Source organism: Camellia sinensis, chromosome 12 (genome assembly GCF_055761805.1).
Source record: "Camellia sinensis isolate YWXY chromosome 12, ASM5576180v1, whole genome shotgun sequence".
Classification (NCBI taxonomy): domain Eukaryota; kingdom Viridiplantae; phylum Streptophyta; class Magnoliopsida; order Ericales; family Theaceae; genus Camellia; species Camellia sinensis.
This window is the reverse complement of record NC_138972.1, coordinates 150,846,273-150,860,486: the sequence shown is the minus strand read 5'-3', so window position 1 is coordinate 150,860,486 and position 14,214 is coordinate 150,846,273. Positions and strand designations below refer to the sequence as shown.

At 34.0% G+C, this 14,214-nt stretch overlaps 2 protein-coding genes across 2 annotated transcripts; both read right to left on the bottom strand.

The window, feature by feature from the left end:
* Positions 1–128: 128 nt before the first annotated feature.
* On the bottom strand, positions 129–863 carry LOC114287330 (ferredoxin). The gene has a single exon (XM_028230649.2). It carries the CDS (start codon positions 673–675, stop codon positions 232–234), a length of 444 nt encoding a protein of 147 aa, XP_028086450.1. The 5' UTR covers positions 676–863; the 3' UTR covers positions 129–231.
* An 893-nt stretch (positions 864–1,756) lies between these two features.
* LOC114287329 (transmembrane 9 superfamily member 1) lies at positions 1,757–12,788 on the bottom strand. Its single transcript, XM_028230648.2, has 12 exons — positions 12,453–12,788; positions 9,035–9,227; positions 8,846–8,950; positions 6,874–6,891; positions 6,641–6,738; positions 6,405–6,557; positions 6,038–6,172; positions 5,686–5,852; positions 5,209–5,303; positions 4,716–5,089; positions 3,132–3,405; positions 1,757–2,129 (listed from the first exon to the last, which is right to left on the bottom strand). Exons 1-12 carry the CDS (start codon positions 12,621–12,623, stop codon positions 2,062–2,064), a joined length of 1,851 nt encoding a protein of 616 aa, XP_028086449.1. The 5' UTR covers positions 12,624–12,788; the 3' UTR covers positions 1,757–2,061.
* Between the last annotated feature and the right edge of the window lie 1,426 nt (positions 12,789–14,214).

Here is a 14,214-nt window from a genome sequence, read left to right as displayed (position 1 = left end):
CCCACTCTTTTTACTCATTTCCATTGCATTTGTTTATGAAACGGAGACTGTATTTGTATCTTAAATTTGTAACTATCTCTTTTATTATCACAAAGGAGAACGTAAAAAGAGACCAAAAAAAAAAAAAATAAACTAAAGATTAAATTACTCATTCATAAGCATAACAATCATATCCTTGGAATACACTAAAAGCAGACCAACAAAACATGAGAGAGACAGAGAGATTGGAATTTAAGCAGTGAGCTCCTCTTCCTTGTGAGTCTCAATGACAACATCAGACTGAGGGTAAGCAACACAAGTGAGAACCCAACCCCCATCCATCTGATCATCATCAAGGAAGCTTCCATCGGACTGATCAACTTTCCCTCCTGTCAGCTTCCCTGCACATGAAGAGCAAGAACCCGCCCGGCACGAGTACGGGAGGTCGATACCAATCTCCTCTGCCTGGTCCAATATGTACACATCATCAGGGCACTCAAACTCTTGAGGTCCCTCAGGTGTGAGCAGCTTCACTTTGTACATAGCCATGGCTGTTACACGGCCCCCACGCCCCCCCTTCACTCCGAAGAGAGCCTGGCCCACGTTAGGGAGCGATCGGAGGGAGGTGACCGGCTGCTGCCGCTGGAGGAAGGAGGTGCTAACCATGGTGCTGGAGAGTGAGGCTGCCATTGCCATTGTGGTGTGTGGGGGACACAGAATGGGAAGCTTAGCTTCAAGGGGTGGGGAGAGAGAGATAGAGAGTTGGAAAGACTAATGTTGTTGGTGTTGGGAGAGGCTTGTGGAAATAGTGTGGTGAAGGATGAGGTGGCATGGTATCCTATTCGCCCACGTGTCAGATTGGTGTGGTTCACTTTATCATTTTATCATCAGTGTATATGTGGTTAGTGTTTGTCTCAATATCCATCTATTGAATTTGGGCCTTTCATTGAGAAAGGGCAGATTGTGGGTTATTTGATTTCTGGTTACTGGGTTTTCACAAATACAAAATTTTGAACCACAGTACAAATTTGGGGACATGGGTTCAGTTTCTCATTGTCATGATCACACATTTAGCATCTACTGCTCTCATTTAACCACCTCTCCACTGAACATTGCAATCAAGGAAAAGAAACTAAACACCAAACAAAAAAATGATTTTATTTTTATTTTTTATAATTCGAAACTCATAACTGATGGATCAAAGGCTACCCCTAAACCAGTGAACAGAACAAACAAAAAGATACTCCAACCCTAATCAATCAATAACATGGGAGAGCATAACCAAAAATAAAAGGAGTATGCTGCCATCATGTATGTCACCATTGATCTTGGTTCAACATAACAAAAATGCTATGCACCCAAACAAATGCTCAAACAGACTCACGCCATACACTTCATTTTTTAAACACTTTTTCGATATATTTTTTTATGATGCATGACTTCTTCACATAACCTAAATTAACTGTGTCACAGACAGAGAGAGAGAGAGAGAGAGAGACAGAGAGAGACAGAGAGAGAGAGAGTATTTTGAAGACTGCCATAGACAAACAATCTATGATGCACAAAATTCATTCCCTCAATATTCCTCAAGTTTCTTGTGTCAAAAGCATTGATAAAGAACAAAATAAAAGAAACTGAAAAGAAGTCACTACATGGGACATCAATAGAAGAGGAAAACGGGGCATCAATAAAGCTTTTGTTGTTGATCAAAAAAAAAAAAAATAGAAGAGGAAAGGGGGGGGGGGGGGGGGGGGGGGAGAAATAAATGCATAACAAGTTTAAGTCACATTTTCATGTTTATACTTTTAGATTATAGAAACAATCACTGCATTCTAAATAAAGTAACAAAAAACCACTTACAGCCCAGCCAAAGAAAAAAAAAAAGGGTAAAAATCTCAGGGCTTCATATCTAGAAGAGTTACATGCCATCATCCTAACTATGTGGATTTTCGTTTCGTCTGTGAACATCACTGGATCCCCCATACATGACCAGACCAGAGTCTTCCTCTCATTCATTCTCAACAATCGGACATCCAAAGCTTGGGGAAGTAACATCAGGTCCATTTTCTTTCTCGGAGAGCCCTAGTCACACTTGATGTTTCGGTAGATCCTCCTTACAAACAAATTGGAGCCCAAATAACCAACCGCTCCTGTAATTAAAAGGAGAATTTTTTGGTTAAGAAAATTAGAGACTGATAGAACCAGTCAATTACAATGTATCAAATAAGGTAAATTAGGAAGGAAATGTACATGTATAAAAAGTGTATTGAAATATTTGAAAAGAGAACAAAAATATATATATAAGTGAAAAGGAATATGTGGAAAGTGTATTGAAATAAATTTCTTTTGGGCAAATTGTGCTAGTAGTCCTAGTATTTTGGTCCTTATGTCATTTTAGTCTCCATAATTTCAATTGGCTCGATTTTGACCCTAAATTTATGATTTTGTTTTAATTTAATCCAATTGATTACAACTCTTAACATTTGTTTTTATGAAAAATATGCATACAAGTGGCATGTGTCATATTTTTACAATAAAATTATAAATCTACTAAATTGGGTGAGTTAATCTCAAACCAATTTAGTGATTATTTTTAGTCAAAAATACTAACGGCATTATCAATTGGATCAAATTGATATAAAATTTAAAATTAAGAATCAGAATTGAGCCAATTGCAAGTAGAGAGAAACCAAAATGACCCAAGGGATAAAATTTAGGAGCCATAGGTCCCCCCCCCCCCCCCCCCCCCCCTTTTTTTTTTTTCTTTCTTTTTGCATAATTTGATTCTTAACAAACATCCAACACTAAGCAAACTAGACAACCTAGAAGACACTAAGCAAATGTATCTTAAATATTATGTTCAAAAAACTCTAGAGATTCTGACCCATTTTTCATAGTTTGCCACTAAACAAAATTTCAGGCAAAAAATAGAAATTCCCTCTGTTTCGAAAGGTACAAAACTGAAAAAAAATCAGATTTCATAACATTTCTTTTTTGGTTTTGATCAGCAAATCAAATATCATAATTCCTAACAGGATATTCAGGAGCATGATAAAAGGCTTTGGGGCTGTAGAAATTATATAAACAAATGAGGAAGCAACAATAGAGCAGTGCAGCAATAAAAGAACGCTTGTAGAAACAATAAAACTCACCGCAAAGAATTCCTAAACCGAGGCAAAACATCATAGTGTATCCAAAATAGAAGCTGGTCTGGAAGAAGCCTGACATCTTAGTCTTCACATAGTAGTAATATATTGAATACAAGTACACGTAGACAGCTGTTGATGCAGCGGAGAAGAATGAAGTCCACTGCCAGTGATAGTTCTCAGCATTTAGCAAGAAATACGTGCCCACAATTGTAACACAAACCGTAACAATAATGAGAATCAGAAAAACCAGCAGCATAAAGCCGTAGACATAGTACACCTGTCAAGTACAAAGAGCAAAAAGACATAATTAAGCTCTTGACTATTCATATGACTATCATGAACAAAAAAAGATGGGGGGGAAAGAAAGGGAATGGGGTTTCAGTTTTCCAAAAGTATGAAGGAGTGCAAAAGAGGTTCGTGAACTTCCCATGGAAATGAAACAAATCTAGTCAAATTCTGTACATGTTACATTTAAAAGTATTACATTATTTTATTTTTTTCAAAATCATTAGTATATTACCTTTTCCAACAGGTACTTTACAGATGTTCAATTGAATACAAATAGTAAAATAAGTTATTTTTTCACCACAACATCAAGAAACAGACCAACTGGATTGAGACCAAGAGGAACTGTGCTGGATAGGGCAAACCAACTGAAGAGGGCTGGTGGAGTGTCCAATGGTTCAGCTGCCAACAGGAACTTGTGGGAGTGGGCATGGGCGTGGGACCACCCTAAACCTAATTTTGATGTAAGATGTTCTTGTCAATGAATGTACTTGCAAATAGGCCTCGTTTGGGAAAATGCTAGTTTAGTAACTTTTTGACTTTTTGACTAAAAAATGAGGTAAAAAAAATTAGTATGTTTGGGATGACTTTTTCATTTTTTACGAAAATATGTGCAAAAAGTAGAGAGAAAGGGGAATCTTTGACTTTTTGATATATTTTTGGTATAGGTTGTTGGCTTTTTGGTTTTTTTAGTGACTTTTTGGCTTTTAAGCTAAAAAGTGATCTTGCCAAATGAGGCCTTAAATGCCATTTAGCGAAGAAAAAGAAAATATATACATTTTTTTTTTTTTTTAAATCTCCCATTCTCATGAGAGACTAGAAATTGTTCACTGTTATCAAATTTCAACTTCTTCAAAAATAGTAAAAAGTTGCAAAATCCAAGTGTCTAATCTGGATACAAGGTTGACCACATATCCCATACCCTCAAGCCTTACCTTCATCATATTCAGTGGACAAGGGTACATTGGCAGCAATGTTTCCAATACATATCAGCCGATATTTAAAACCATGGTTAAGAGGAATAAAAGAGTCCATGTCAAATTGCACAAAACCTATGCATGTGTCCTAGTCACATGGAAATTTTAAGATTTCATGCAATGACGTAATTTTAATTTTTCTTTAACCAAGTATAGTGATGACTCAAATTTGAGTGACTTCACTGTAGAAGATTTCTTATGACTCCAAATATATCAAAGAGGATTGCTGGGAATTTTCTTTATTTATTTGTATTTCCTTGCTAATAACGCCCAAGTGAATGCACTAAAGCCATTAAAAGCATTGGTATAATGTTGTAACATTTACCTTGTAATTCCAGAAGGATGTGAAGACAAAATACATCTCAATGAATATGCTGCCAAAGGGAAGCAGTCCTCCCATCATAGAAACAACAGATGGTGTGAGGTACCATTTCTTCTCTGGGATTGGACGAGGAATGGTCTTCACACGGCAAGGATTGTTTGGTGCACCACTCCAGTTTCTTCCTACGACAGTACCCAGAAGTGCAAGAGGGAAAGAGATGAAAGCCCAAATGACAAAAACCACCACCATCGTGCCAAAAGGAATAGCGGCTAAAGACCCATAGAATATTGCAATTGTATTCAAAAGGAAACCAATCCCAAAGCACATAAATGGGAAAAGTGATGCAGTGAGGATCATTGATTTTATCCAGTTTTTACCTGAAAAGAAGAAAGAAATATGTAATTCAAAAAAACTCTATGCAGATAATAGATGTTGTGTCCACCAAATGCATACAACAAGAGAGTAAAATAAAGCAATACGTGGATATTGAGCATACCCCCATTGCGTGAGTACATTCCACCACTCACATAGCCCGAAATGAATGATGTGAAAGCATAACATACTATGAAAGTTGTGACTATTGCTCCTCTCCTGAAACAGATAAGCAGAATCATAAGTAATAATTTGAAGCCAAAAAACACTTACATGATGGAACTGGCAAAAAGGTTTGATCTGAAAAGTAACTCAAAATCAGATCAAAATAGAACTATGGACATAGAGATCAAGCATACGCAAATACCTATGGCAAACACACTAAAATACAATAAAAGCGACATGGATGGGAAAATTAAATTTACAAGCTATACTCTGGTATAGAAAAATTGGATTAGATTAGACAGCCAGGCAGACAGACTATATGTTCATAATCCATATACAAAATTGCAATTTACAATTACAATGAGGCAACCAACAACAATAATTTACTGCTTGATGAGAGACATGTTGAATGCATCTTAGTTGGTTCTCCACATACCCGATGTACAACATTCCGACAATTGCCAACAAGATGACAAGGAGAATAAGCAATGCCAGCTGAGCACCTGTCCCAACGACAGCTGAAAGTATAACTAAATTGCGAGGCGGCCGAAACACATCCCCATGGACAAGTTTCCAACCAGACTCTTCACTCACATCTCTTTCCTGAATATGAGGTCATCAAATAGTCACCAAACTTTGTATTGCTGAAAATAATGGGCTCTCTAATGTAAGAGGGAAAAAATAAAAAATAAAAACTACAAAAGATAACAACCCAGTAAATTCAATTTAGAAAAAAAAAAAATGCACATGTGCATGCGCCAGGATACAGAAATGTTTGAGAGCATTACCAAAGTCTCCAAATCATCATCATCCCGCGCATATTTTGCATAGTCATTTCTAAGAGTTCGCATTAGTATCATTGACACCAGACCAGTGAGGAAGATAACCATCATGAACGAATTAAAAATAGAGAACCAGTGTATCTGCATCATACGTAGGCAACTCAGTTAGTTAAGTTCTAATAAAAAATTAAATGTAACATCAAACCACCCACTAAAGACTCGATTTATTACAAGAAATACCATGGTATCAAAATTGCAAATAAGCAAATATGTGAATTAACCAATTTATAACAAGCAATGCAACACCTACTATTCCTTTATTGACAATACACAGAGGGGAGGGAAAGAATGTCACATACACAACACCATTTACCTGATGCTCAAAGAATGGATAATCCAGGTAAATATCAAAGCGTCGTGCAAAAGTGACATTAATTGGGATCCATTTGACGGAGTATGTCATGTCCAGTGCTCTCCCCACTTCCAATGGTTTAGGGCTCTCTTGAGTGAGGTTAACATGAATGATCTACATGAAAAGAAACAATTAACAACAATAACACAGAAATTACAAATCCCCATGTAAAATCAAATGGTGCATAAGCAAAGGACCTGATCCTTGTTGTATTTAACAATAATGTTTTTATGTGTGTAAAGCACATGCTTGTTGTTATCACTGTTCTTGTCAGGATGCAGGTTACCAACAAAACCTATAACATCGACAAGATGATAAAATAAAGCATTGAATTAAACATCTGAACAGACTAAAAAATTAAAAATAAGTTTAATAATACAAAAAGTACAATACATAAATAAAAAAAAAATTAAAATTTGTTAATACATACCCCATAGAGGCAGATCGTCTGAACAGTATTCAGCATGCCGGAAACCAAGAAGAAGAAGATCAGAAAAGGGGCAACATAAGTGATGAATAGAGCTCCAACAAATATATAAGAAAATTGAAACCCAAAACCCAACAAAAGGCATAAAAACCAAACAGCACCTCCACACTCATGTTTCCCAATCCACATATAGTATGGAGCTATAAAATGGAATATCAAAGTATTACAAAAAATCAAGGATCCTAGATGATGCTCATGCCATCCAATGCAAAAGTGAATATGAATGCAGCAATTGCATTTCAATACCTCAAAGGGTAAGAATCAGAAAGTTTAAAGACTAAGAAATCAAACACTCATGGACTCAAGCCTCCTAGAACTCTATGAAATACTGATGTTTAGTATAGTCTCTCAACTATGCGTGCGACTGTTTCAGCATATGAAATCTCGAATTGTCTCTCTAAGTTGAATATACAGTGCTATAGGCGCTTGACAAAACAATTGAATCATTAATTTTTAAGCTCTATTTATGTTAAAAAAAATAATATACCCACAAAGAGAGCAATAATTCCCATGACAAGCTATTGACCATAATGCTCATAGGTGCCAACATAAGCAGCATGTCCCAGCCAGTGGGTTAAAAATAACTTTATTCTGTTCCAAACAACAAAGTAGAAGATTGCCAATACAAATGCAACCCTGGTTTTCTACAATAATAACATAAATATCAATAGCTTCATTATACAGTGTGATGTACATAAGTTGCAATTCTCTCAACTATTCAGCAGGGATGACATAGTCTCTTGCAAGGGATGCATGTTTTAAAATCTTCCAAATAAAAAACATGATTCAGATTTACATAGAGTTCCCAAAAGTTCATTTTTTACAGCATTTTTTAAATAACAATACATTAGACGGTGCCAAAAAAAGGGGGACCCAACCAGAGACCTATAAGCCTCCTATATATCTATAAGGAAATAAAAATTCCCCAAAAAACCTACAAAAAATGCAATCAAAAAGGAAAATCCTTCCTAAGCCAAAAATACAATGAAGCAAGCACAGCTCCTTTCAAGCAATAAATAGAACACTTCATGCCTTCAAAAAATCTCCCAATCCTCTCCATCCACAAGCACCACATCAAACATATAGGAGTAGCATTCCAAGCCATCCCGTCACAACCCTTCCTTCTAAATATAAGGCAGCTCCCTAAATAATTGGGCATCACCCACTCAATCCCAAACCTCTCTTGCGACTAGACCATGCAACAAAAGATGATTCACGCATTCCCCCTGCATTCTTGCCCAAGAAGCACCAATCCATAAGGACTTCACCCCTCCTCCTCAAAGTCATAAAGTTAAAATAGCATCACAAACCGCTCTGTTCCAGCAAAAAAAAGCCACCTTGGAAAAAAGAGCCTTTAATCACAATATCGCTTTCCACAGAAAAGATGCATCACCATCCACAGCAAATTCTGACAAAAAAGAGGCTGCAAAAACACTATTTTCATACACCCTTTCCCAGCCAAAGTGTCGCCCACCTCTATCTGAGCCAAGTTACCCTGAAGCATTCCAATAAACGTCTCAATTGACACCAACCTCCCAATCTTGCAAAGAATTCACTTTCATGATGCTTTTCCAAACACCAACACCATGGGACTGGCATCTGTATACCAATCTCTCCAATCCTGATCACATTTCCCATCAATCACCCTACTCCACAAACTAAAGTATCATGAAAAAGTGAGTTCTTTAGTCCACAAACTAAAGTATCGCATTTCCTCTCTCTCTCTCCTTCTCAGAACCGAAATAGGCATAGTAAAAAGCGACAAAAAATATGTTGGCATACTAAATAAAAGTGCTCATGATAAGGGTAAGTCTACCACCCTCCTGAATCCTGATGTTATTTTTAAATGTCAATAGCAATCCATTCACATATCATAAATTAGTAATAAGGAACAAGATTACCGTGCGTAACATACCCATGAAGAATTCAAACCAATAACTACTCTCAATAGCATCCTTAAATTGTTTCACCTTCGCTTCATCAAGTTCAAGGTCACAAATGGTGGTCTTCTCCATATTTTCTGCCAAACAAGGTCAAAGGATGCCAATGTCATCATTTAACCACAATAAAGCAACCACAAAAGATAAAAGGAAGTTATACATACTTTGGAACTTTATGTCAATCTGACTATCAATAAGTTCATTTCCACCCAGGACCTCCCCAAGGCCACCCCATTTGTGAGCCATTTCGCCAATTGGATGACAAAACGGAAGGCTGTAATAATTGTATGTTTCTTGTGGATTATTATAAGGCCCAACCTTATTTACCCAAAGGGTAACAGGGTCATCTGGTTGATACTACAGGAGGAAATAAATTAGTTTCATAAAAGTCAATATAGCTACAATATATGTAAATAAGAATAAATAAATAAACATAAGTTCCACTTGACTGGATTAAAAACAAGACTAGTACTAGAGCTACTTGTGCACAATTTAGGTGGACTACAATACATAGGTATTAGTTAACAATATACAGAAGAACAAAATTGATTAAAGACCAAAAATGGTATAAGTGAACTGGGATTTAATGAAATATTCAGGATTACAAATTTTTTCCCATGATTATTATAAATATTTTACTTGAAGAATATAATAATTATTATAAATTTTAATAATATAACATGTTTAAATTGCAGGGATTGTACAAAGCTTCCAGTTTGTAAATGGTGATAATATGGACTTTGAATGATTTTCACAAACATTCCACATCATTTTAATTAAGCTCATGGTTGGCCAAAACTCGTGGAAAAAAAAAAGGGGGGAGGGGGGGATAATAGGGTTATATATACATCACTTGGAATGAACATGGCACACACCCATTTATCAAATCGTTGAATGTAATTACATTATTATGTTCTTATTATTTCATGGGACATCCTTTTCATTTTTCTATTTATCCTTTCCTTTTAGGTGTGAATTAAGTGTCCCGCCTAAAAGAAATGAAAATGATGAGTTGACAAAAATTGATCATTTGCTAATAACATAATAATGTAAATTTGCGTAAAAGTTGATAATTTACTGTAATTTAAATTACATTTCAAGATTGGATAAATGGGTGTGATATTCATTCCAAGTACTCCAAGTTTTTTTCCTTTTGATATATATATATATGTAACCATCTTCTCCCCAATTTGTACTTATAATTTTTTTGCCAACCACATATATAATTAAAATGTCATGAAACATTTCATTTGAAACATGTGACAATATTCAAATCTATATTAACACATTTTATAAACTGTGGAGCTATGTACAATTCCTGTAATTTAAACATATTATATTATTAAATGTTTTGAGCTCTGTTATCATAATCTTATGATTCGTGATTCGATTCATGATCCAATTCGCAATTTTTGCAAAATCGATACAAATCTAGGGATAAATCTATTTTGGAAGTGAATTTCTAATGAATCGCACGATTCACAATCGATTTGCGATTCGATTCACTTTTTATGATTCATACAACTGTTGAAATTATTGTTTCCGATATATTTTCGACATTTTTTTCTCCATCTTTTTAGTGAAAATGACATGACACAACTACTAATATCATTTAATACCAAAAAAATCAATACATATACATGATTTATTATTATTTTAGTGATCATGAAGTTTTTAATATGATTCAATCAGACTCAACATGTTTTAACATTTCTTCTCATTTTTTTTCCTTTAAAAAATCATAATATATCTTCTAAAGATGTTTAAGATTAAAGTAACCTACACCATGAAATATCTATTGCTATTTTATTAAATTGAAGTTGAATATTACATTGATGAGGTTAGTTATACCTTTTAAAATATTTTAAACTTTAAAATAAAATATCCTAAATAATTATTTCTTATTATTTGGTCATTGTTACTTGGATAAGATGCATACTTATTGTCCAAATATCAATATTGTTGTTAATTATTGTTACTTTAAAAATTTATAGTTTGTCTATTTGGTTACTATCTTTGTTAAGAATGATTGATAAAAAATATCTAAAAAAAGAAAAAAGATACAATGATAATCTTACATATGAACTTTTGTTAATTTCTTACCTATTAAACTACGTGATTGTCATTCAAAATAATATTTTTATTTTAAATCTAAATATTTCATATTCATAAGATATATTTAACATCTAAGTGTGTAAATATATTTTTCTAAGTAATTTCGAAAAAATGACTAAATCTTAAAAAAAAACGATTCGATTCACGATTCGGTATGAGGTCATTTCGATTCACGATTTGAATTCCAATTTGACAGCTATGGTTTTGAGTAAAATATTTATAATAATCATGAAAAAAATTGTATCATGAAAAATCATTAAAGTACTTAGTTAACATGATCTAAGTACTTTGATAATCATTAAAGTACTTTGATTTGTACCATGCTACCAAACCTTTCTTCATCTCATGGTACATGATCCCCTAGCACGTAAATCAAGTGAAGAACTTTGATTATGTAATGTCATATCTTTTCCCAAATCCCTGTTTTACCCTTTGCAAAAGTAATCATCTCCATGTCAAACTAAAAAATTATTAATACACCACTGTTTTGGCACATGCCCGTTGATCTCACCACCAATCTGCCTTGTACATATCACCATGACAAACTACCCAGTCTTAAGTACACCTGCACTACAACCATCATATTCTCTCTCGTCTCTCTTATCTCTTCTTTTAACCATCATTTTTCAACTACAAACGTCATCACCCAACAAACCCTTACCACCATACCCACCACCCCATCTCTCTCCCTACCAAATAGACCCATCAACTTACCACCACCATCTTCACCAATTTAACTTTTTTTACGCTATAATCAGAAAAAAGTGAGCATACAAGCTCAGCCAAACAAGCTCAGTGGATCCCAATTTATATGGTTTTATCTTCTTCGCACATGCCTGGTTTGTGTTTTGGACCACAATCTAACATTTGGGCTTTTTGATAATTTTCTGAGCATTTTTCTCTGAACACATAGAATTACTTAGTTGCTTTCCTTTGACAGTTCACAGGAACACAGGCAAACCACTTTCTTTAAAGCACTAATTCAATTCACAATTCTGAATACTCTAGTTTCCAATTTTAGCATGCACCACAGCAACCCCTTAACCCTTGCTCCGTTAACCAGAAGAATGATGTCCATTCACGCGTCCGGCATACCCACAGATACATTCTCTCTCCACCACAATTGCATCACTCATATATGGTTGCATCCAGTGCGAATACATTCCCAAGTTAAGATCTAAACCCCAAACCATGACCTTACTATGAAATTAACCAAAATCTATGCTCCTGGATCGTAAATCAAAATTGCACGAAGATTAAAACGAAACGAAACGCAATACAATTTCACACGATTAATTATGCAATTATATACCAAAATCAAACGAATTCAAGCCCTACGCATATAGATCTGAATAGAATACAAACAATAACATTCAAAACACAAGATCTGCGAGTTGAAAAGTTGGATAACAATGAGAAATCTAGCTAAAATTACGGTTTTTACATGGAGTTAAACAAAGTGTATACCTTGTGATCTGACTCCGAGGCGAAGGTCGGCGAGACGATGAGGAATGCGACGAGGGCGATGAATGAGAATGATCGGACGGTGGACCGCATCGGAATCGAAAGCGTGTGAGTGGATCTGACGGTGAAGAAGACTGAGAGAGAGAGAGAGAAGTCAGCGGATGGTGATTTCATTTGTTTCGGTTTGGCCTTCCTGGGAAGTGCCAGAGACAGAGAGAGAGTAGAGAAAGATAGAGAGAGAGAGAGAGAAAGATCCCTTTATGTTGCAACTTTTATGAATGAAATATTTTAGGCAAATTAGAGAGTTTCATTTTAGGCAAATTAGAGAGATAGTCCTGTAATTTACAATTTTTTTTAAGAGGGATGTTAGAGAAAAAAATTTATTAAAATTTTTATTAAATATTGTGGGATTCATATGAAATTTACATTATGTGAATTTTACACAAATGTAAGATATTTGATAAAAAAAATTGATAGAATTTTTAGAATCTTTAGCATTTTTATTTTTTTTTATTTTGGTTCTTATTGTTTTAATTTGCTTAATTTTGTCTTTTTATTTTACAGATTTTGTTATATTAATCTAATAAATAATGACAGTTAAACTTGATGGACGGAAAATTAAATGATATTTTAATTTGGTTCTTGTAGTTTACAGGATATATTAGGGATGGCAATGGATAACCTACCCTATGGGTATCCATGGAGACCCAACCCAAATACATGGGTTTTCCCCTCTTTTTCTTATCCATTGGGTAGGGTAGGTGATATTCTTTAAATATCCACAGGGGATGGATTGGGGATGGGTACCCACTAATTTCCCCATATGTTTTTTTTTTTTTTTTTTAAGATTCACAACTAAAACTAAATATACATTTAATCTTTTTTCTTTTTTTTATTTATTTATTTTTTCAGGTTCACAACCAATTTTTTTTTTTTTTTTAACAACCACAACCAAAGCTAAATATACCTCCAATCTTTTTTTATTTTGTTTTTAAGGTTCACAACCATCTTTTTTTTTAATTTTTAAGATTCACAACAAAACCTAAATATACATTTAATTTTTTTCCTTTTTTTAATTTTTTTTCTTTTTTTAATTTTTTTTAAGGTTCACAACCATTTTTTTTTTTTTTAAGATTCACAACCAAAGCTATACATTCAATCTTATTTTATTTTATTTGGCTCAACAATAAAATCAAATACACATTAATTAACATTGTCACATTATTCTTGTCAAATTTTATGCATATCTAGAATTTTTTAAATTTATTTAAAAAAAATTAAGGACATTGTCTAGTGTAGGTTTCGGTTTGCTTTTCTATGTTATTTTATTTTGTTGTGTATTGTAATTTTCAGAATGGTTTGCTTGTTCTGAAATTTCAATTAACGAGTATGAATCTATTTGTTTTATGTTATCACACAATTTATACAACATATATATATATATATATATATGAATGTATTTGAAAATAAGAAAATTGTAGAGAATCAAAACAAGCATGAGTTGTGATTGGTTAGAAATGATGGGTACATGATTTATTTGCTAGAAATACAGAAAGGGGATACAAAGTCATACTAAATAATTTTTTTTAAATTAAAAGAATTTTTCTTAGTTATGAACAGATTTAACTGAAATCAGCTTGTTTCCCAATGTTATGCTTCATTTATTTAGATAGAAAATATTTTTTATAAAAAAAATTCAAAATATATTTTTTTATATTTGGTGGTGGTGGTGATGGAACGAAGGTGAAAGTATAAATTGTTACAT